Source organism: Sciurus vulgaris, assembly GCF_902686455.1.
Source record: "Sciurus vulgaris genome assembly, chromosome: 7".
In the NCBI taxonomy this organism is placed as follows: domain Eukaryota; kingdom Metazoa; phylum Chordata; class Mammalia; order Rodentia; family Sciuridae; genus Sciurus; species Sciurus vulgaris.
Genome location: NC_136467.1, coordinates 10,624,163 through 10,645,028, shown reverse-complemented (window position 1 = coordinate 10,645,028; position 20,866 = coordinate 10,624,163). Strand labels below are relative to the sequence as shown.

The 20,866-nt window shown below is 39.9% G+C and overlaps 1 protein-coding gene across 11 annotated transcripts in view; it reads left to right on the top strand.

Annotated features, from left to right (window-relative positions):
- The window catches only part of ARID1B (AT-rich interaction domain 1B), a 405,422-nt gene that overhangs the window by 133,098 nt on the left and 251,458 nt on the right, over positions 1-20,866 (top strand). For 10 of the 11 annotated variants that reach the window (XM_079146755.1, XM_079146754.1, XM_079146753.1 and 7 more), the window contains one exon: positions 6,180-6,290. The exons of the other annotated variant lie outside the window; for it this stretch is intronic. In XM_079146755.1, coding sequence (XP_079002881.1) covers positions 6,180-6,290 — 111 coding nt within the window. The remainder of the gene's footprint in view (positions 1-6,179; positions 6,291-20,866) is intronic. 11 annotated transcript variants of the gene reach the window in all.

The following is a 20,866-nucleotide window of genomic DNA, read 5'->3' as shown; positions in this document are numbered from 1 at the left end:
GCGGGTTGAACTCTGGACCTCCTGCATGCCCAGCACAGGGGTTACTGCTGTGCCACGTACTCCCCTGTTCCCCCACCTCAGTATTATTTTGAAGTGAGTCCTAACATTGTGTCACTTAATCAGGACGTATTTTACTGTGTCCTTCTCAAAGATAAAGGGCTTCTGAAAGAAACACAGTATAGTCATCACATTTAAAGTAGAATTTATTCCTATCGATCATCCGATAGTTCAGATTTCTAGCAGTCTAATAAATGGAGTGCTTGTTTTACTTAGATGGTGAAGTAGTTGAATCAGGATCCACATAAAGTGCGGTCTTCAGCTAATAACTTCAACCCTCCTCATTTCTAGGATCTCCTCCCACCTTCTGTCCTCCTCTTAGTTTTACTGGCATCTGTGTGTTGAGGATCAGTCCTTTCTCTAGTAGAGATCCCCACGGGTTGGGATATACTGATGATGCACTTAGGTTTTACATGTTCCTTTGCCCTTTTTATTTCTTGTGAATTAGTGATTTGATCTTCAGGCCTTGTCAAGCTCATCGTCTCCCCACCCGCAGCTGCTGTGTTGCTGATGTGCTCATTGGCACAGAGTGTCTAGAGTGCCCTTTTTTTCAGTGGCGCCATTGCTGTTCTCTGCAGTCTTTCGCCTTCCTCTTAATTTCCATTATGTTTTACTGCATTATTTTGTAGTCCTCCTTTTGCCTTAAGATCACCATAATAAACAGCAAAATGTGTTTTGTAGCACATTGCTGCCAGGCAATATTGCAGTTAGCATGACAAATATCCTTGACTGTGAGCCCAAGTTGTGTTGTTTTGTGAGTTTGTGCATTTATTTTGGTATTGTGATATCTCTAAGTGTGAGCTCTTAGCAGCCATTTAGCCAGTCATTCACCTGCTCTTTATTGGGGCTCAGTCAGTGCTGGGCACTGGGAATCCAAGAGGACAGCAGCTCTGTCCTAGAGAAATGGCAGGTCCATCCTGGGAGAGCTGAGATGCAGCAGTGCCAGTTCTGTAGGAGACCGAAGTTGGTCATAGTTGTCTTGGAGGGTCGTGGAGCTCCTATCCAAGGGAGTCTTGAGGACAGCAGGGGCTCTGTAGATTTGGGGGAAGTTAGGTGTCCATTCAGGAGCAGCAGCAGAGAGGCAGGAGGGTCAGCTGCAGGGTCCTGCAGGACCACACTGGGGGCGGGGGTGACACCAAGCACTTGCAGCAGTGGGGAGGGGTGAGGTGAGTCTGGAGTGCAACTTCTGGGCCACCGTGGACACTGGCCTCGATGCTGTAGGTACCCAGGGGGCATTTTCAGAGCTTTTGCTTCGAGGATGCCCACATCACTCAGCTGGAGTGCAGAGCAGTCAAAGGTAGGGGATGTCTGTTGGGCAGGAGGAAGGGGTGGATTGGAGGGCCACGCGGTTTGGGATGTGGTAGACCTGTAGGGTTCCTGGAAGAGGTAGCCCATGTGTGTGGTAGCTCTGGGAAGTTCCATTTGAGGAGCAGGACCTGAAACAGGAGCCAGTTTGTGGAGGTGGTTAAGAGAGCTGTGTCTGGACGTGAAGAGTGCCAAGGGCTCTCCCTGCAGGTCCGGATGTTCGTTTTGCAGTAAGAGATAGGACACTGATGGCCGAGATGCAGAATCATCAGATGAGGGTCAGTGTGGAGTTGCTGGGGGAGCTATGTGAGGACACCAGCTTTTAGGGGGCAGGCAGCAGGAGAGGAGCCAGCAAAGAGGCCTGTCGGGCCCTTCGCCTTGCTTCCCTTTAGCGATGGGTTTTAATAGCTGTTTGAAGATAAGGAGCAGCAGAGAGTGGCCTTGCCTTTAAACTCAAGAAAGGGAATTTTTATTTTAATATCATTTATCCACGATATTGGCATTGGGTCTTTTAACACATATAAAGTTCTTAAGCTTATAGATTTTGAAAAAGAGCTTTTCTTAAATATTTTGAGAATCATTAATCCACCAGATCCAGAAGCCAGGGCGGATCCCTGTTGCCTCTTGTTGCACCGGAAGCTCTCTGTGGGAGTACTAAGGCAAGCAGGCTTACTGGCTTCTGGAGGCACCTCATCTACCTCTTGTTGGGTACCATTGCCATTTGTTCATGTATGAGGTGTTCCTTCTTGGCTGCGTTTTCTTCTTCCTTTGGTTTATTTCCCATAAACTCATAAGTTCTTTTTTTCTGGGAGGTGGGGGGAGGTACCCTGCTTTGGCTTTGCTACTTTTTATAATGTAGTTAGATATATTGTGATGCTAACATATAAACACCTTGAGTGAGTTTTGTTCTATTCCAAAATGATGCCATGAGTATAAATTGACACTTTATTTTTTAAGAGCACATTTCCAGTATCTATCAAAATTTTTAATGTACCAGCCCACTAACAGAAATTGCACCTGAGATTTATACTACAGAAATTTATACTACAGAAAAGTTTTGCATGAAAATTATGCACAAGGATGCTTGCTCTAATGCTGTGTGAAGTAGGGAAGACTGGAAACAACATAAATGCACATAAGTAGGTGACTGGTTAAGGTAATACAGAACTGCATAGCCATAAGGAAAGAAAGAAGTGGATATTGAGTTGCAGATGTAGGATGATCTCTACAAAACATAGGTAAGGGGCCACAAATTATGTTATGTATAGAAAATATTCTCCAGTTGTGAAAGAATTTAAATTAACATTTGTTCTTGATAACATACTGAAAAATTATGGAAAGATTAATGAAAAGCTATCAGCATAGTATAGCACCCTTTGTAGAGGAAGGGTGTCCTGGGATGAGGCCATCTTTCTTTTCATTGTTGATCTCTAGCTTTTGAACTCATGCCATAGAAATGCTTTCCCTTTTAAATTTTCTTAAAAGTATCCTTGATGTTTTAGTTTTTCTCCATTTTCTTTAGAGTCTCATGTTGCCATTAGTATTTAATTAACATTGTAAGTGAAAGTTTCTGAAGTAAATATATACACCCCCCAGCCTGTACCCTTTTTACACTTTTATTGTTTGTACAATGGTTTCCCATTTTATGTCTGACTCACAACATAAGGAAGGTTAAAACCAGAGCCCGTCACTTGTTAAATTCATATGTGGGATGTAGAAAAGTAACACTGATGAAGACTTCTGAAAAGGTAAACACGTTCCCATCGCTTCCAGTGTTACTGCAGTATGGTATTCTTTTGAAAGAGTCATAACTCTAATATGTATGTCAGATACATGTGGTGATTAGTTATAGTAGTTTACACACTGGTGTGTACTTTTTTAAACTTAAAAAACAGCCAAAGATGAGAGTGATGTTTTAAAATTTAAAACTATGCTTGCTTATTTATTGCTTGTTTATAAACTGCAGTGCTAAACACATTCTGTACTTTTTGATACTGACATTGCCCTCTTCTTTCTAATTGAATTACTTAGTTAATTACAATTCTTGAGATTAAAATAAGTGATGCCAAAAATAAATAAAGCAAGAAAATAAGTTAGCTTGTGAAAAAGCTCAAGTTTGTTATGGGATAAAACTTTTATGTCTTTGTTAAAGCAGCCAGACATTGACCTCAGAGTCCCTCTATACGTTATGTGTGGGTGGTGGTGGTCACACACCGGAACTCAGCCTCTTCCTTGTGCTCTCAGTGAAATCAGTCCTCATGCTAGAACATGAACTGAGGCAGAGCAAATTTCCTTTTCAGTGATCTGCACTAAATTTCATTTGGTTTTATTATCTAACTGTATTTAATAATAGAAAGTTTCTTGTGGTTAGGAATAGAATTTGAGATTTTGAACTTTTTTTTTAAAACTTTATCTTATGTTTATTTGTTATGTGGTGCGCTAGGCAAGCACTCTACCACTGAGCCACAACCCCAGCCCTGCTTTTGAACTTTTAAAGTCTTAAAAATGAAACGTGAAATTAGAGCACATTTTTCTAATAGCTTTCTGACTGTTAGTTCAGTGTTGCTTGTTTTAGAGGGGATGACTTAAATTGAAATGTGTATCCACTACAGTTGTAATGTCTTTCTCAACTCCTTTAAAAAGCAGTTCATTTAGCTATGAAGAGAAAATACAAAGCAATATAAAAGGCTAATAAGCGTAGAGCATGTGAGCCCGCCGCTGTTTCCTAACTGGAGTTTGCTAAAAACGTGCCTGGGCACTGCCTGTGAACTGTTTGTGCACGTGTGCGTACAGAGGCACAGGGCCTGCTCATTTCTTTGCCCATTGTAAGGCTGTCCTGCACCTTTGTGCTGTTTCTGTAACAGGGTGAAGGGCCCTGAATGGAGGCCTTGTGCCCCACTTGATTTGAAATCCTGGCTGTTAATCTCAGGCAACCATAGGGCACCCAGCGGGAAGTCTCTGTGACAAGTGAAAACCTAGGATCTGCAAGAAACGTGGTTTGTGGGGGAGGGCAGTGAGGGTGGTAATAATCCCTCAGCCCTTGCTTTTGTCCCCCACAAGCCTAATTGTTACCCTCTGCTGGCAATCAGATGGAAGAGCTGCTGTTCAAGAGTCCTTGGCTTGCATGTGATTACTCCCACCTCCTGGGATTGTGGTTACCAAATAAAACTGCCATCGAATTCTCATAGGAAAGGACAGTCTTGTCTGGGTATTTTACATGTCTGTTAGTTAAATATCTGATTCTCTTGTTTTGATGGACTTTTCTTTATAAAGGAATAAGGGTTGCATGTGGGGAAAAGGAAATGCTGAGTTGTGGGCATGCTTCTTTATTTCAGAGCTTTTAAAAGTTGGTTCATGCCGACAGTCATCAATGTTGACCAGTTTTTAGACTAGTTTGTGAAGCTTGTGTACTTTGTAGTACTAGCTCTGGTGCAGTTTCTTGGCATAAGAAGCCATGCAGTTGAAGTATATACACTGAGAGAAGGGAGGGGCAGCAGAAGCTTTTTAATAGGGTTTCACTAATAAACATTAATTTTCCAAGTAATGTTTAGGAATTTAATAGGAGAAGTAGAACTTGTATATGGTGTTTCTTTAGTGCCAACACCATTTGGACTGACAGGGAAGGGGAGAGAATTTTATTTTAAGGCTGCATTTCTCTTTCTTTTTTTTTGGGGGGGGGGGTTCCAATTAGAAACTGGTTTTTCGCCCTAGTGCCAGCTGAGACGTGCGTAATACATCCCTAGCATTCTGGCCTCGGTTCCACTTCAGGTGCAGATGATAAGCAGAATGTTTAGTAGCTGAGTGGATATCATGAAGGAGCTAGGGAGCTAGGTACAGGAAGGGTGGTGTGGTGTTGGATTACATGCTGCTCCTCATCACAGTGCTGAGACTCTGCTTCCTGCAAGAACACTCTTCAGGATGCCAGAAAGCCCATGTGAATGATAAGTTTCTGGTTCCTCTGCAGGTTTTTTGAGTGTGTTCTGTTCCCCACCATTGTTTTGTTGTTCTGTGAAGACCATGTCCCATGAATATGTGGTTTTCCGTTATTGGTTTTGGAGAAACCCCAGGATACCCTGAGATTAAAAAATAATTAATACTGCCAGGTGTGCTGGCACATGCATGTAATCCCAGGGACTCGGGAGGCTGAGGCAGGAGGATTGTGAGTTCAATGCCAACCTCAGCAACTTGGTGAGGCCCTAAGCAACTCAGCAAGACCCTTTCTTTAAATAAAATATAAAAAAGGACTGGGGATATGACTCAGTGGTTAAGTGCCCCTGGGTTCATTCTGCAGTACAAAGAAAAAAAAAGAAGAAATCGATGGTCTTTTGTGGGTAATTGAAAGGGCCCATTGTCAGTTGATAATAAAGATTTCATAATTAATTAATTTTCTGAGGTAATATTAAAGGCAGTTTGACCAAAATCAGAATTAATCAATACAACTCAACTTTAAATTAAGCAACACATTGTACTCTTGGTCTGCTCTGATTTAAGAGTTTAACTGCAGCTGACCTCCCTCCTCCTCTTTTACTGACAGGTCACCCTCCTATAGAACTCAGATGCAATACTCAGTTTGTATGGTTTCATGATTAATGTAGCTGTTAATTTTATATATGAAATTTTTCAGCTATTGATTCACTGTGTTTGTTTTTGCTTTGAATAAAGTGTTAAAGAAATTATAGGTCTCAACGTATTTACATATTAGCTAAAATGTAATATTACTTGATACTGTGTGAAAAATTTTGCTTCATTTTGGTTACTGAAGAAACTTAAAACTCATTGAGATATTTATGAAGTACTTTGTATTTGTATTTGTTTAGGACATGTCTCAGGAAGGCTATGGAACTAGATCTCAACCTCCTCTGGCCCCAGGAAAGCCCAATCATGAAGACTTGAATTTAATACAACAAGAAAGACCATCAAGTTTACCAGTAAGACATTAATTTGCTGATTTGGAAATGTAATGAGTTAAAGGTTTTTCAAAAGAGATATTATTTTGTTTGTTCTACTTCATATTGTAATATGGGACAGAAATTTCCAGGTTTCAGATATATTTTGTGATGCATGAGTTTTTTTTTTAGAACTTAAATCTGAGGAGCATTATAGTTCTGAATGAGTTTATTCCACTTGTAGGAATCTCTTGCAGAATGAACATCTGTTGGGAGACTTTATTTGGCTGGTTTGTTTTGTGTGCAGGCAGGTATCGTGTGGTTCAGTTGAATTTTCTTTGTTGCTTTTTGGTAGGGATACAGAATGGGGCCTATAATAAGGTTGGAAACTTAAATTCCCACTGTGCAAAGTATATAAATGATAAAATAAAAATCTGATAGTAATTGGAATTGTTCCTGGGACTTTACATTTGTATAATGGCAAGTCACCCAAAAGAAAGTAATTTAGTTAAGTATTTGACAAATCAGCTTGTAAAGCATTTTCATCAGCAACTGGTGTATGGATTGAGTTGCATGTTAGTAAGGGTATTAGAGTACAAGGTGTCATGGCGATGCCCACAAATAGTTCATCTGTACTTTATTTGCTTTTTTAAAAATAGAGAACCTAATTTAAATGAAGTTTTCTTTATTAACTAAAGTAACAGTCTGCACAAATAAAAAATTTTGCATTTATTAAATATTAAATATTTAAAATTTAAATTAAATATTTAAATTTAAAATATTTTGACTTGAAGAATCATTGTTACTACTTAATTTCTACTAAGGTTTGTTTTAAGATAGGAGTAAAAGATAGCTATTATTTTAATTTTGAATTTCAACTGTCTTTGCACTAAGTAAAATTCATTGTATTCTCTCTAAATATTTGAGAACAAGCATTTGTAAGGCGTGTTAAACGTGGCGTACAGCATGCGTGCTGTGCGCCCATTTTAAGTTACCCGTGTAGCCTTAGAAGAAGGTAAGTGAGGGCTACGAGAGGTATACCGTCTTGGCATCCACTAGACCAGTTTTTGAAACCATAATTCTTATAGGTTTTATTTTTTTGGTGGGAGGGAATTAAATCTTATTATGGTCATTTTTGGAAAGTTGTACTATTTATTGTCTAGTTACTTGTTTTTTCAAGAAATGAAAGAAGCAATGGGATCTGTTTTATACTAAAGACTTTTCAAAGCAGATAATGATAGGTTGGTGAGCTTGTCGAGTGTGTGCAGCACACAGGCGCACTGTTCATAAATTCAGCATTTGCTGAGTATTTGGAAATTGGCTTGTGGTTTTATGAAATTTAAATTGACTCATGGGAAGCAGGTGGACAATGAATTCCACTTTCCCCCTCACTTGTTTTTTAGTGTCTTGGCACCTAACTTTGTAGGGTTGTCATTGGCTGCTGATTGGTACTGTGACACAGATTGGAAAATTTGTCCTAAGTTGGTAGCCATTTTCTACGTTGCCTTAAGCATGGTTTGCAGCATGTACTGATGTTTATTTCCATTTGAAAACTTCAGTGTCTCTCCCCGGTGTACATACAGTTCTTGTCATGGCTCTGTTTGCAACGAAGGGTGATATCCACTAACTCTGCAGCAGAGCTGGGGTTGGAATGAGGTCCTCTGCTCCAACAAAACTCACTTAAGGGGTTGGCTTGGGGACAGTGCTTTATAAATTGATTATTTGAAAAGAAGATGAAGGTATTTGGGGAAGTAAAGTAATATATTCATCAAGAGTTGAAATTTTCTGAATTTCTCTTTGTTCTCTGCATGTGTATGATGACTGTCTTCACAGTGATCACCTGCCTGTCTGCCTCCAAAGAGTGTCAGGGGGATATATGGTGCAGACTTTGTTAGGAAGACCTTAGAATAAGAACTATCAATTAGGGTGTTGTTCTTTCTTTCTCTTTTTCTTTTATTTTCTAACTCACAGATTAAACAGGAGGCTGACAGACTCAAAAGCTCTTTAGATTACATTTCCGTGATCTTTTTCAGAGAGCAAGGTACCCAGGATTTATGGCTAGTACATGGAAGTGCCAGTTACTGCATAAAGAACAAGCTATAGATTAGCCAGTGTACCCTAAAGCCTGGTCTGCTGGGATTAACATTGGCTTTATTTAGATGAGCTTTAGTGCACCATTTTTCTTCACTTAGGGGTTTATGTGTGCAAGAAATTTCTATATGGGGTTTACGTATCTATTTTTGTTTACGTGAATGCTTCATTCATAAATCGTACATAATTGAGATAATTATGGCTTCAGGGAGCCATTTGTTGGTGTTCAGTTATGGCTCTAATATGTTGAATTTTCACAGTGTTACTTTTATTAAATACTTCATTCCTCTAGCTTGGCTCCATTGGTTTCATAGGAACTAGAAGCTGTTGTAATCTTGGCTGGATTGGCCATTGGATCCCGAGTAGAGTTACTCTTAAAGCTATATTTCCTTTTCAAGTGCCAGTCACAGATATTTTGTCATTTGGCTTAAACATAACACATGATATTTGTAGCTGTAGTTTTGTAACTTGGAATTAAGTAAGTTAGAAGTCTTAACCTTTTTAAAAATTTTTTTTCTAGTTATAGATGGACATCACACCTTTATTTTATATATTTACTTTTATGTGGTGCTAAGGATTGAACCCAGTGCCTCAAGCATGCTAGGCAAGTGCTCTGCCACTGAGCTACAGCCCCAGCCCCAGAAGCCTTAACCTTTTAAAAAGTATAGTGATTCTAATGTATAATTTTAAGTGTGTCCATTATATATGTGACTGTAACAAATATGGTTCTCAAATAGTTACTAACTTTTTTTTGCTTACATTGAAATAGATTTTTTAACATTTCTCCGTGTTATATTTTAATGTTTATTTTTTAGTTGTTGATGGACCTTTATTTTTATTATTTATATGCAGTGCTGAGAATTGAACCCGGTGCCTCACATATGCTAGGCAGGCGCTGTACCACTGAGCTACAGCCCCAGCCCATATTTTTTTCTCTAGCATATTTGTTACATGGTTATCAACTTCCCATAAGAAATCAAGATATTCTCAATATCCTTATAATAGATCCATAATTTGATCTCTCGGTAAGTTTTCTTCTTACCATGCTTGAAGTTGTATGTTTTGTCTGTCCTTAAGTTCTGGTTGATCTTCAGTAGCTAATGTGGTGTGTTTTCCAGCTAACTTGGTTGGATCCTCATATCATCTACAGAAAGCAAAGAACTGATAAATTAATATGTACTTTCTTGTCTGGGACGGTGACCAGTAGTGTTTACTTTTTGCTTAGCAGACTCAGACCTAAGCTCAGAACGAATCTCCCTTGAATTGCCCACTTACTTGAGTGCCTTCTCACCGTACAGCCTTCCCCTGCTGAGACAGTTAGTCTGTATTTCTGGGAATTTCCATCATTGATGAATCTTAGTACATAGGACATAACATGAAAAGTAAGCTTGAAGAGCTCTCTTATATTGGGGTATTATCACTTAAATTTGAGCACATTTCGTGGTTTTTCTCTCCCTCTAATTTGATGGGAAATGAAGCCAGAATTTAAGCAAAATACACAGTGGAAGTTCTAAAAGATGCTATAACTTTTTTACTCCTTTATTTTATAAACATTGAGTGTATCTCAGTGTATCATCTACACAACTTCCAAATATGACTTAGTACACTTCGTTTTGTTAAGTCTTCATCTCTTATGATATTTATTAGTCATCTTTTTATTAGTTACTTTTATAACTATATTGGCTTCTTGGTTTAAACTGGGATCTTTTCTTGGTGTTAATTATTTTGTATTCAGTAAATGTTTTCTTAATTTATATAAAAACTTATTTTGAAATAAATTTTTCCCCTAGTTTCAGAATTATCTTTTAATAGCTTAGGAGTCTTTTTCGTGGTATTAAATTGACACCAGCCAGGAAAGCCTCTGTCCTCATGAAACTAAAATATGGGTGTGGTAGCTGCAGTGCAAGAGGGTACCATTCTAAAAACCATTTTGGTTTTATCAGCTGACCCTTAAGTTTTACCTTGATAACCTTAAGTTTGAAGAAAAGAGGCAGACACTTTGGATAATTAAGCTAAAAAAAGGATAAGCTAATCTTTTATTAGTGATATATATTTTTTATTTGTAAAAAATTATTTGACAGAAACAATTATAATTTCAGTAATTATAGCACGGGTAGGTATGTTCTTAATAAAACATTTATAAACATGTTTAAAAGGAAGTAAAAAAATGAAGGTTTTATTTTCTCCCATATTCAGCAAAACAGTGAGCGCTTCAGGGATGGAAGAGTTGTTAATATGCCTCAGTTTAGAAGTAACTAATTTGCTTTATCTTTCACGGAGGTGGCGCTGGCAGCTGTTAACTCTGTTTACCTAGGTTACTCTTGGCGTGACTTTGTGCTCTGTTGGGACTTGTGCAGTGACTCCAAAGCCTGGCTGTATTGAAGGCCTGTCAGGTCATTCAGAGCCCCTGTCCTGCCCTTTCATCCCTACACAGGAGTATCTATAAAGAGGTTGACATGGAAAGAGTGATCTTCCTGAGTTAAGAGAAAACCCTAAGTGTGGGAATAAGTGCTTATGGCACTTTTGTGGAGTTTGAATTAAAAGGAAATTCTGGGCTTCAGATAGAACGTGTGTTTTTTGCCTGTTGTGAATGGAGGAGGTGGTAAATGCTGGTAGCTCTTTGAAATAGAGGATGTTGAACAGAACATTGGAAGCCTGAAAGAGTACGGTTAGAAAACAGTTATTACCAAGAATATTCTTTAGAGAGTTAGGTATTAGCAGCACAGAATGCAGCATTCTGCCTGTAATCAAAGAGGACTACTTCTGTTGGGGTTTTGTTTGTTTCTGCCTTATAATGTTACTGGCGAAAGGTAATGCACTTTGGGAAGGTATGAATATTGATGGTGTATTAATAGAGACACTAAAGTATGTAGATGTGTTAATACGTTTGCTTTGATTGGACACTATTGAGAAAAGCTGGGCAAAAAACTTTTTAACTGCGTTTTGCTTTTTAGCACGTTCTTGATGTAGTCCTAGAAATATAAGTTAAGACTGTGTCAACCTGTTATGTTATTTGGCAGGTTTTTGCAGAAGTTAAAATCTACCAGATGTATGGCTGCTGAATGAACTCTTTTTAAACTTTTATTTGTAGCTTGAACTTGATTTAAATAGCTGTCATTAAAAGGTTAATAGTGTAGCTGTCTTCCATTGATTGATCCTTCTCAAATCATTCTTAATGTTTAAAAAATTAAAAGCTAATGAAAGAGAAGTCTCAACTGTTATCCGGCTTCTCCCAGAGATCAGTCACGAATGATGCCTGTGAGTTGCTTGGCCATGCTCCCTGGGTGTCAAGAGCGAGGCGTCTCTAGGAGGTAGTGCCCTACAACATGGCAGCCTCCAGGGTTCGGGGCCGGGGTGTCCGCAGACCAGCGCTGCTGGATCTGCTGGAGCGTCTGCATATGCGCTTAATTATTTGCAAAGTTTTCAACTGAAGGTACAGACTTGTTTTTGATGTTTTGAGGAAATTTTAAAGGGAACATGCAGTACCTCAGTGTCTTAGGATTTCCCATGTTGTGGAATATAATTTTAATTGTATTTTATGTGGAGGCATCAATTCTTTTTGAATCAAGGTTGAGAAGCATATGTATTTAAGCACCCTACTTAGGAAAAGCGCCTCTGATAAATGTTTACTTTTCAACTGGATTGTTTCTTTAAGATGTGATATTCTGTAATTTTATTTTCTAGGATATTTTCATAGATAGTGGTAGTCACTTTGAAATTAGAGGACAGACGAGCTTGAACAAGGTTGAATGTGGGAAGGCACGTGTCTGCTTCAAAACAGTATGCCACTTATATTTTATTTGTTCTGTAAATTAAAATTCAATGAAACTTCAACAGTTTGGAATTCTCCCAGGAAAACATGGACAAAATATAAGGAAAACCTCGAATAAATTAATATTTAAAAAGAACAATAGTTTGCTTTTAAAGTCAAATGTTTATGTGCAGAATGTTACCAATTTGACATCTTCGACCCTGGTAAAATCACTGGATATGTTTATTATTTTTGGCAGCGATGGGATCAGACCCAGGGCTTTCTGCATGCTAGGCAAGCGCTCTACCAATGAACTACACTCCCAGCTCCAAAGTGGGGTAGTTCTGAATTTAGGGTAGTAGAAACATTTGGTTAGTGGTAGTACATCAACTTTAAAAAAATTGTTAAAAATCTTAAAACATATTAATTAAGCATAACCCCTACAAACTTTTCCATGTAATATTCTTAAGACTTCCATTTTAAATATGGGGGGAAATGAATTTCAGGCCATTTTGTAGGACCATCAATTAGTTGCTAAAAATTGATGAAGGAGTACTATTAAAAAAATAGACACAAGACCGAATTGGAGATTAAGAAAGACTGAAACCTAACTGATTTGCAGGATATTAGTTTTGATAATAGAAGGATAGTGGTGACCAGTAGTTGATAAATGAGGCTCATTAAGGAATGATAAATGCAGCTATACCTAGCTAACAGAGAAGTCAGCACGCACATTTCCCCCAAACAAATGGAGGCCTGATACGCTTCGACCCAGCTTGGGGCTCTCGGGATGACCGAGGCGAGGGCACGGAGGAGCACTCTGTGGACATCTGGGCCGGAGGAAGCTCCACTTCACCCCGCAGCCCGCTGTGCATGCCTGGCCCCTGCCTCTGGGCAGCAGCAGCGTGGGGCATCAGAGGGCCTGAAGGACGGGGTGGCTTGCTCCGGTGGCGGGCTCAGCAGAGTGCCGCCTGGCCTTCCTGGCCTCGTTTGAGGAAGAACCTCTCCCCTGGTGTGGGCGCCCTTCTGCCCATGGTGCCTGCTCTGCAGCCGGAACACCTCGCCCCTCTTCAGGGGTGGCTCTCCACGGCCACTCCCTGGGCCAGGTGGTGGGAGGCGGTGAGAGCATATTTCTTCCTATCAGTCCTACTCTGGTGGGAATAGCTCTTGATTTACACATTTTCACTTGTAGGTCATGGAAGGAGCGCCTCTGCTTCGTGTGTCTGGAAGCACAGCCACCAGGAGCTGGCACTGGCATTTGTAGACTGGTCATTGACTTTCGTGTTTCTTTGGGCTGGAAGTCACCATTTTTAATATTAACTGTCACTGTAGGAGAAGAAATAGATACACGTAGTGAAGGTTGCGCCTGAGCCGAAATTTTCTATTCTTCTCTCACAATGTAGGATTTTAGAGAGCTCTCTCTCTCTCTCTCTCTCTCTCTCTCTCTCTCTCTCTCTCTCTCTCTCTCTCTCTCTCTCTCTCTCTCTCTCTCTCTCTCTTTTGCCTTCTGTAAATTGTTGTAAAGTAACTGAATGGTCTTGTTTTCCTTTGTTTGGGTCAAGAAATTTTAGCTGAAAATTGTTACTGTGTGAAAGAAGATTATTGACTCAACAAGCCTTCAATTTTCCTGAATAACACTCCCACCCCCTAGCTTCGGGAACATGCCGCGCATGCATTCTATTTTAAAATACAGACTGTAATTTAAAACAGGCAGTTTGATGCCCCACTGAACTTTGTTTAAGCCTGGAATAAAAGAGAGAGAAAAGCTTTAAGCCACAAAAAAGTGACTAAGCTTTCTCAACTACTTTTCTTCATAATGCATCTATTCAAAAAGAAAAACCTTCCGGGTACTACTGTTGTGCCTTTCCACAGTGCCTAAAATTTACCCGTTTTTAAAAAACTATGATGTGTATACCCGTTTTTAAAAAACTATGATGTGTACATCTTTTCACTGTATTTCATAATTACTTGAATTTCTGTAAAGTCCTGAGATAAGCATTCACTTGTGATGGAGTTGATGTGCATGTAGTACGTGCTCAGTGCATGTGAGAACACTAATTCTAAATTTTAATATATAACTTTTGGCATTCACTCATTGATAGCTAATTTTCTAGGGTTTTCTTGATTTAAATAGTACCTGATTATTTGACTAGAATGACATAAATAGCTATGATATTATTTATCATTATACATATCATTATAAAAATTGTTTGAAAGTGGTTTACATTGCTTATCTTCTTTCCTCCTTACAAAGCTGAGCAGTCTAATGACGTGAGTGGGAGAATGGTGGCCACACTGCCTTGGCTGGGATGATTGTGTGCCCCATGTCCACTGAGCTTGTGGTGCTGAGCAATTTCCATTCCTAAGGGACTGTTTCCGTCCCAGAAAAATGACTAAGTTAGATTTAGGAACCTCAAAACACCTTCCAGCTCCTAAATTTTACTTGAAAAGCAATCTTTATTAGTATGTAAGAAATAGCAGTGATAAAAAGGAACTCCTCTGCTTTTGAGGAAAGTTCAGTTGCCTTCAAATCTTAAAAAAACAAAACAGAGCAAAACAAAAAACTGACTCTTTACATGCCTCCTGTTGGCCACCTTCCCATCTTGGGTGTCCTTTATAATGGGAGACTTGAACTTACTGAAGGACTTGGCTGTGGGCGAGCCACACACCTTCTATGGACCCTCTTAACATCTAGTGACTGTGGAGGTCCCCTGTCCACTTCCTGTGTGATTCAGTTTTGGAAGTCCTGATGTGCTTGAGTGCAGGGAGATCTAGGAAGACGGAGAAAAGTTCATGGGAAAAGTCAAGAAGTAAGCATCTGTGCCAGGGGTGTCTGACTGCCTGGTGAAGTGGAAGGTCAAAAAACAACTACAGGAAGAAACCGCAGGTCTCTGAAGTCCAGTCTTTGCAGTGCAAAGGCTCACAATGCCAAGGGAACCAAGTGGATACAGCTTTCTGAACCAAGATGATCTTGCAGTGGTTGGTTTTACTTTCTTGCTGGTAGAAGGAAGGCACTGAGATCTCTGTTCACCTCTGACACTCCAAGTTTATTTCCTTGGTTATTCTATAAAGTGACACTGTGTGCTTTTTAAAATGAGATTTACCATGAATGGAAATTGAGCACCACAGTGACATGAAAACTACCATTGTCTTTAATGGAACTTGAGCCCGTTTCCTGAGTAATGCCCCCCATTTCTGTGCATTGCATGCATCTTTGTCTCCTGTATCTCCCACTTTTTAATTAATTAACTAATTAATTTTTGTCTTTGGAGCTCCCTGACTTCGACTTGGGTAGAGTGGTGTGTTATGAGGCTTTTTACTTATTATCTTACTCTTTTTGTCAGAGTAAGTTAATAGTTTTTTGGCCAGTGGCAGAGGTAAGTGTCCTCTATAAAACAACCAGGCGAGAGTCTGGGTCCAGAGAGGGACAGTGGTGGCCTGCCCCACCCAAATCCTCCACTTCAGCGGTCTTCGATGTTCTTAAATTTTCCAACGTGAATAGGTGTCTCTCCTGGTCTTTATTTTCCATGGGCTTTGGTGGCTGAGGAGCACAGTGCCTGTGGCCTTTTTCTGATGACCAGGAAAATGCGTGCTTGGTCTTTTGTCACTATGCTGGGCGTGTGGAAAGTCTGACTTCACAATGGCAGTGTAGTGCCTCGCTTATTGAACGCTGTTGTCAAAAGTCTTCTTTTATGTAAGTGAAAATTTCAGTTAGCGAACTGGGGAAACTACTAGTCAAAGAAGAGTAAATATGCTTGGAATACGGTCCTTTCAGAAATCCTAGGTGCAGGGGCACGAGCTTCCCCACAGCTGTCCCTGCTCTCCCATGGGTTGGGGGTCTGGGACTTTCAGGGTACCGAGATAAGTGTGTGTGATGTGCCTTTTACCTGTGCAAAGCCTTCATTTTCAAAAATGCCATTCTACTGCTAGAGGCAGGGAGATGGCTTTGGAGCCTTAGCTCACCGACCAGGTTGAATCTGGCTGGTAAAACTAGAATCCAGAGGCAGAAAGGGTCCCAGTGAAGGGCGGGGCGGATGAGGCATGCTTTTCAGCTTTGAATCAGAGTGAGCAGGGTGTGATGGTGCTGGTGACAGACACAGGGAGATGGTGGGAAGGCGGTTCAGAAGAGTAAAGAATGTCCAGAAATTTTTATGAGATTAAAGCAAGTCCTGAATAACTTTTCTTAAATTCTGACACCCATAAAGGAAGCAATCCATCTTTGTTACCAAAGTCTTATTTTTATATTGTTATTTACACAAGAAGTAAAACCTTGTCATAAATAGAAATTGATGTTGAAAGAATGACAGCATTTGCTGTAGCTTAATGTCTCATTTAAATTTGTGGAGGTGATTTGAAGAATATGGTAACAGTTTGTATCAACAACCCAACAAATCCATTCCTAGCTCTCCCTTGGCAAAAGACAAGAGCACAGTCTGAAGAAATGAAAGTGAAGCAGTTGGTTTAGTTGGGACCTGGCTAGTCTCGTTTTCTTTGCTTTTAGGATGATGATCCAGTGAGTATCCCACTAGTCTCCTTTCCTTGGGCAGAAACAGATCTTTATATTGCTTTGTTTGGCACACTTTTGAATGATTTAGACTATATTCTTCTATCAGTCCGTTTTGGAGGAAAATTTCTTAGTTTAATTTATCTCATTATAATTTCACCTTCCTTTAACATTTTTGAGTATGTGCTCATGAACCTAGCATGCGAATTTTGTGATTGTTGTCCTTATTGAAGGTATATTGTATATGAGTATGGGGTAACCATGGCAGGAAACCTCGCTTTTTAAACATGTTTTTTGGGGGAGGTGTGGGAAGCAGTGCTAGGAACTGAACCCGCAGGGCCTCAGACATGCCAGATGCCAGCAAATGCTTTACCCTTGAGCTACCTCCCCTCTCAGCATGCTGGTTTTCAAAAGATGTTCTTAATTTGTAGAGATGTCTCACCCCTTTGAGCACTCTGAGTATAGTGATGCATTTGAACCTAGAGAAGAAAACAGGCCTCAGAGAGATTACCAAACTCAGGGGGTATGTTTGCTTTTTTCTTTTTTTCTAAATAAAGCCCTTTCCCCCACTTTTTTCTTCATTTTAAAAGAGCATTCTCATTTTACTGATTATATAAAGGGCAAAGGTTTTTTTATTTTAAGTTGAAAAAAAATTCTGGCTTAATTTATTAAAAATTAAATCCTTGCTAAAGATGAAACATATTGTAGTAGACAAAGACAACGAATGGAACAAGACACAATATTAACACATTTTTAACGTGAGTATATTTTTATGTTCTTAATATGATTCAGTTTTGTTTGTTTGGTTGGTCATTTTTTTAAGCTCAAATTCCTAGATGTGAAAACAGTCATAAATGGCAGGAAACTTGCCTGGAAGCTGGACAGCCATGGGGTTGCCATCACGGAATGAGTCTCTTTCCTGTTCTGGTCATTACAGCAGCTCCTCCGTGTCCCTGTTCCTGAACATATTCCCTCTGTAGCATCCTGAAACTTTTACAGTCAAAGCTAAGACCCTCAGTCCTTTGAAATAAAACCATTTCCCCCATTTTGGTCAAAATGATCAATGTTCTTGAATAACTAAAATGTGTTCAGATTTCCCCTATAAACATTTTTACTTTGTATAGTCACTGCATTTATGCTTTTCTTTAGCCAGCATGCCCTAATGTTGACATCTTCAATCAAGGCACAAGTGCTCACATTACGCAGAGACATTCAACCACGTTTAACAATCATGCATTGATTGTCTCTTCTGTTTAAATTTGTGTGTTAGATGTAGAAATAATAAATGAAAAAATTTAAATTATTTTACTAGTTTTTATTTATTTATTTTACTACACCACATTTTAGCAATAAGAAGTCAACAAGGAGAAACATCTATTTTCAGGACGCCTGTTTTCAGGTTACTTAAAATACTTGAACACATTTTTCTCATTTTTTCTTCAGAGCGCATCTGCATATTGCACAATTCGTACCTTCAGCACATGTACCTTCACAGAAATGCCTCACCATTTTGTGGCGGTCCCGACTGACGAGCTAAGGGCTCTGATGAGGCCCTCAAAATCTTGTTGTCGCCTTCTGGTAGGACTGGAGGCAGCGTCAGTTGTGTCTCGGGGCCGGCGACTCAAGGGGAAGAGTGCCGTCCCTGCGCCCGGTGGTGGCCTCAGGAGCGGGCCGGCCACATTCTTACGCGACTTTCTTGCTAACTTGATTGACCTTTTCTGTTTTCTAATAAGGATGGAAACAGGACTCTGAAGTTCTAGCCAGTCTTTGATGTGATTCTGACCCACTCGGGGCATGAGTTTTTAAAATGTGTGTGATCCGGGCAGGCGTGGTGGCTCTTGCCTGCAGTCCCAGCCACTTGCAAGGCCGATGGTGGGGACCAGGAGTTTGAGACCAGCCTGAGCAACATGATGAGACCCTGTCTCAGAAAATCAAAACACGACAAAACGAAGGTATCTGAATGCACAGGTGACGGTGGCAGCTTGCCCTCCTGTACCTTTGAGTGTGGACGTTCAGCCCGGTGGACTCGCCCTCCCGAGTGGTCGCGCACACAGGCTCCAGTTGAGCGCCTGCCCGCACAGAGCGCTCGCTCAATCAGGGTCCCTGTGTACCCTTGCCTTGCCTTCTCTCTTGCTGGAAATTGTGTTTAGTCTCTGGGGCTGCCCACCAGACCTCACTGAATCTCAGGCTCCTTTCCTGGGAACAAGGAAAACCTGTTCAGAAGGTCTTTGAAGAGTCACAGAACGTGAAGAGGCGACTCTTGGCCGAAGCATGGCCTCATTAACACCTAGCCTGTGCTTCACAGTTGAACTCCAATACTGCAAACCTCTTCTGTGTTCACTTTGATTTTTATTTACTTCTTTATAGAAGAAACAATATACCTTGTAATAAAAATATTTCCCAGTCATTTGCTGCTATGTTTGATTTGTTGAACTACCAAAGCCAGATGAAGAGATAAAATCCTCTAGTGCTCATGTAATGACTAACTCAAGACCACTGAAGTACATTGATCATTCCAAAATGTACGAAGAGTTACTGGCTTATACTTAGCTGCACTCCCACCTTGTCAAGGTTGGACAGTGTGTTCACCCTTGCCCTGCTCTCTCCAGCCTGTGGTATTGTCACAGAGTACCAATCATCTAAAAGAAGGCAAAAGCAAAGGCTTGGGCAGAAAGGCCTGCAGCGAAGTGCGCTAGCTATCTAAACTCAGATTTCTCAGAGAGTTTTCAGGTTCCTTGGGCAGATAGCCATGTGGCATAGCAGTGGCCTAGGAGCAGCAGCCGTGAGTGATAGCAGGTCTTCAGAGGACTAATGAAGGTCATGAGTCAGGCAGTAGCGCTGAGGAGGCATGTTGGAGTCAAATACCTGTTTTCCTTGTCCTGTTTTGGTGGTACCGGGGTGGGTCCCACAGTCTTATGCATGCCAGGCAAATGCTCCACCAGCCCTCAAGTACCTGATATCAACCCTTTATTTAAAATGTTCTATTGGTTCTGTAAGGTAATCATTATTGTGGGAAACATATCTGTTTGGATTCTTCCCTTTTTTCACCCCAATTGATTAGATAGTGGTAAGTAAATATAAGTCTGGTGGTATTTTGCAGGGGCCAACACAGAGCAGTTTCTTGTCCTTGTCCTGGTTTTCTGATGATGCTCTTTCAGACAGTTTTATTGTGTTCCCACTACACATAAAACCCAATAGTAGCTAATGAAAAGGTTCCTGGGTAAACTATGGAGGAAATCATATGACATTCCAGTTGTCACTAGCTTAATACATTTTATTTTTCCTCAACATTTCTATTGACTGTCTTATCATTTTCTTGGTATATCATACTTATCAACACCAGTTTTACTGTTGAATTTACCTACAAACCTAGTTTCTCATTTAAAAAAAATATATATTATAATATAACTCATCTGACATGTACTTTTCAGCCTCCCAGATGAATTGTTTTAATACTGTGTCATTCTAATATAAAATGTGACCCAGATACTCTGTAATTTAGTGATCAAAATTTAAAAATCAGTTCCTTTATGAAAGGACTTTAAAACAGTTTGGATGAGGAATTCTTCTTCCAACATGTTTCTCTAAGAATTTGAAATTGTTCATTTTTTAATGTACCAATGGCTACTTTGGTGTAGAACTCTGTTGTGATAGTGTGCTTCCATGTCCTCTGATGTTTTTATATCAGATTTTTTAAAATTATTTTTTTATTGTAAACAAATGGGATACATGTTGTTTCTGTTTGTACATGGAGTAACAGCATACCATTTGCATATTCATAAATTCACATAGAGTAATGATGTTTGATTCATTCTGTTATTTTTTTCCTCCCCCCCCACCTCTCTTTTCCCTCTGTAAAATCCCTCCTTCCTCCATTCGTGCCCCTCTCCTACCCCCCATTACGTGTCATCATCCGCTTATCAGTGAGATCATTCGTCTTTTGGATTTTTTAGATTGGCTTATCTCACTTAGCGTGATGTTCTCCAATTTCATCCATTTGCCTGCAAAAGCCATAATTTTATTATTCTTTATGGCTGAGTAATATTCCATTGTATATATATACCACAGTTTCTTTATCCATTCATCAATTGAAGGGCATCTAGGTTGGTTCCATAATCTGGCTATGGTGAATTGAGCAGCTATGAACGTTGATGTGGCTGTATCTCTGCAGTATGCTGATTTTAAGTCCTTTGGGTATAGGCCGAGGAGTGGGATAGCTGGGTCAAATGGTGGGTCCATTCCAAGTTTTGTAAGGAATCTCCACACTGCTTT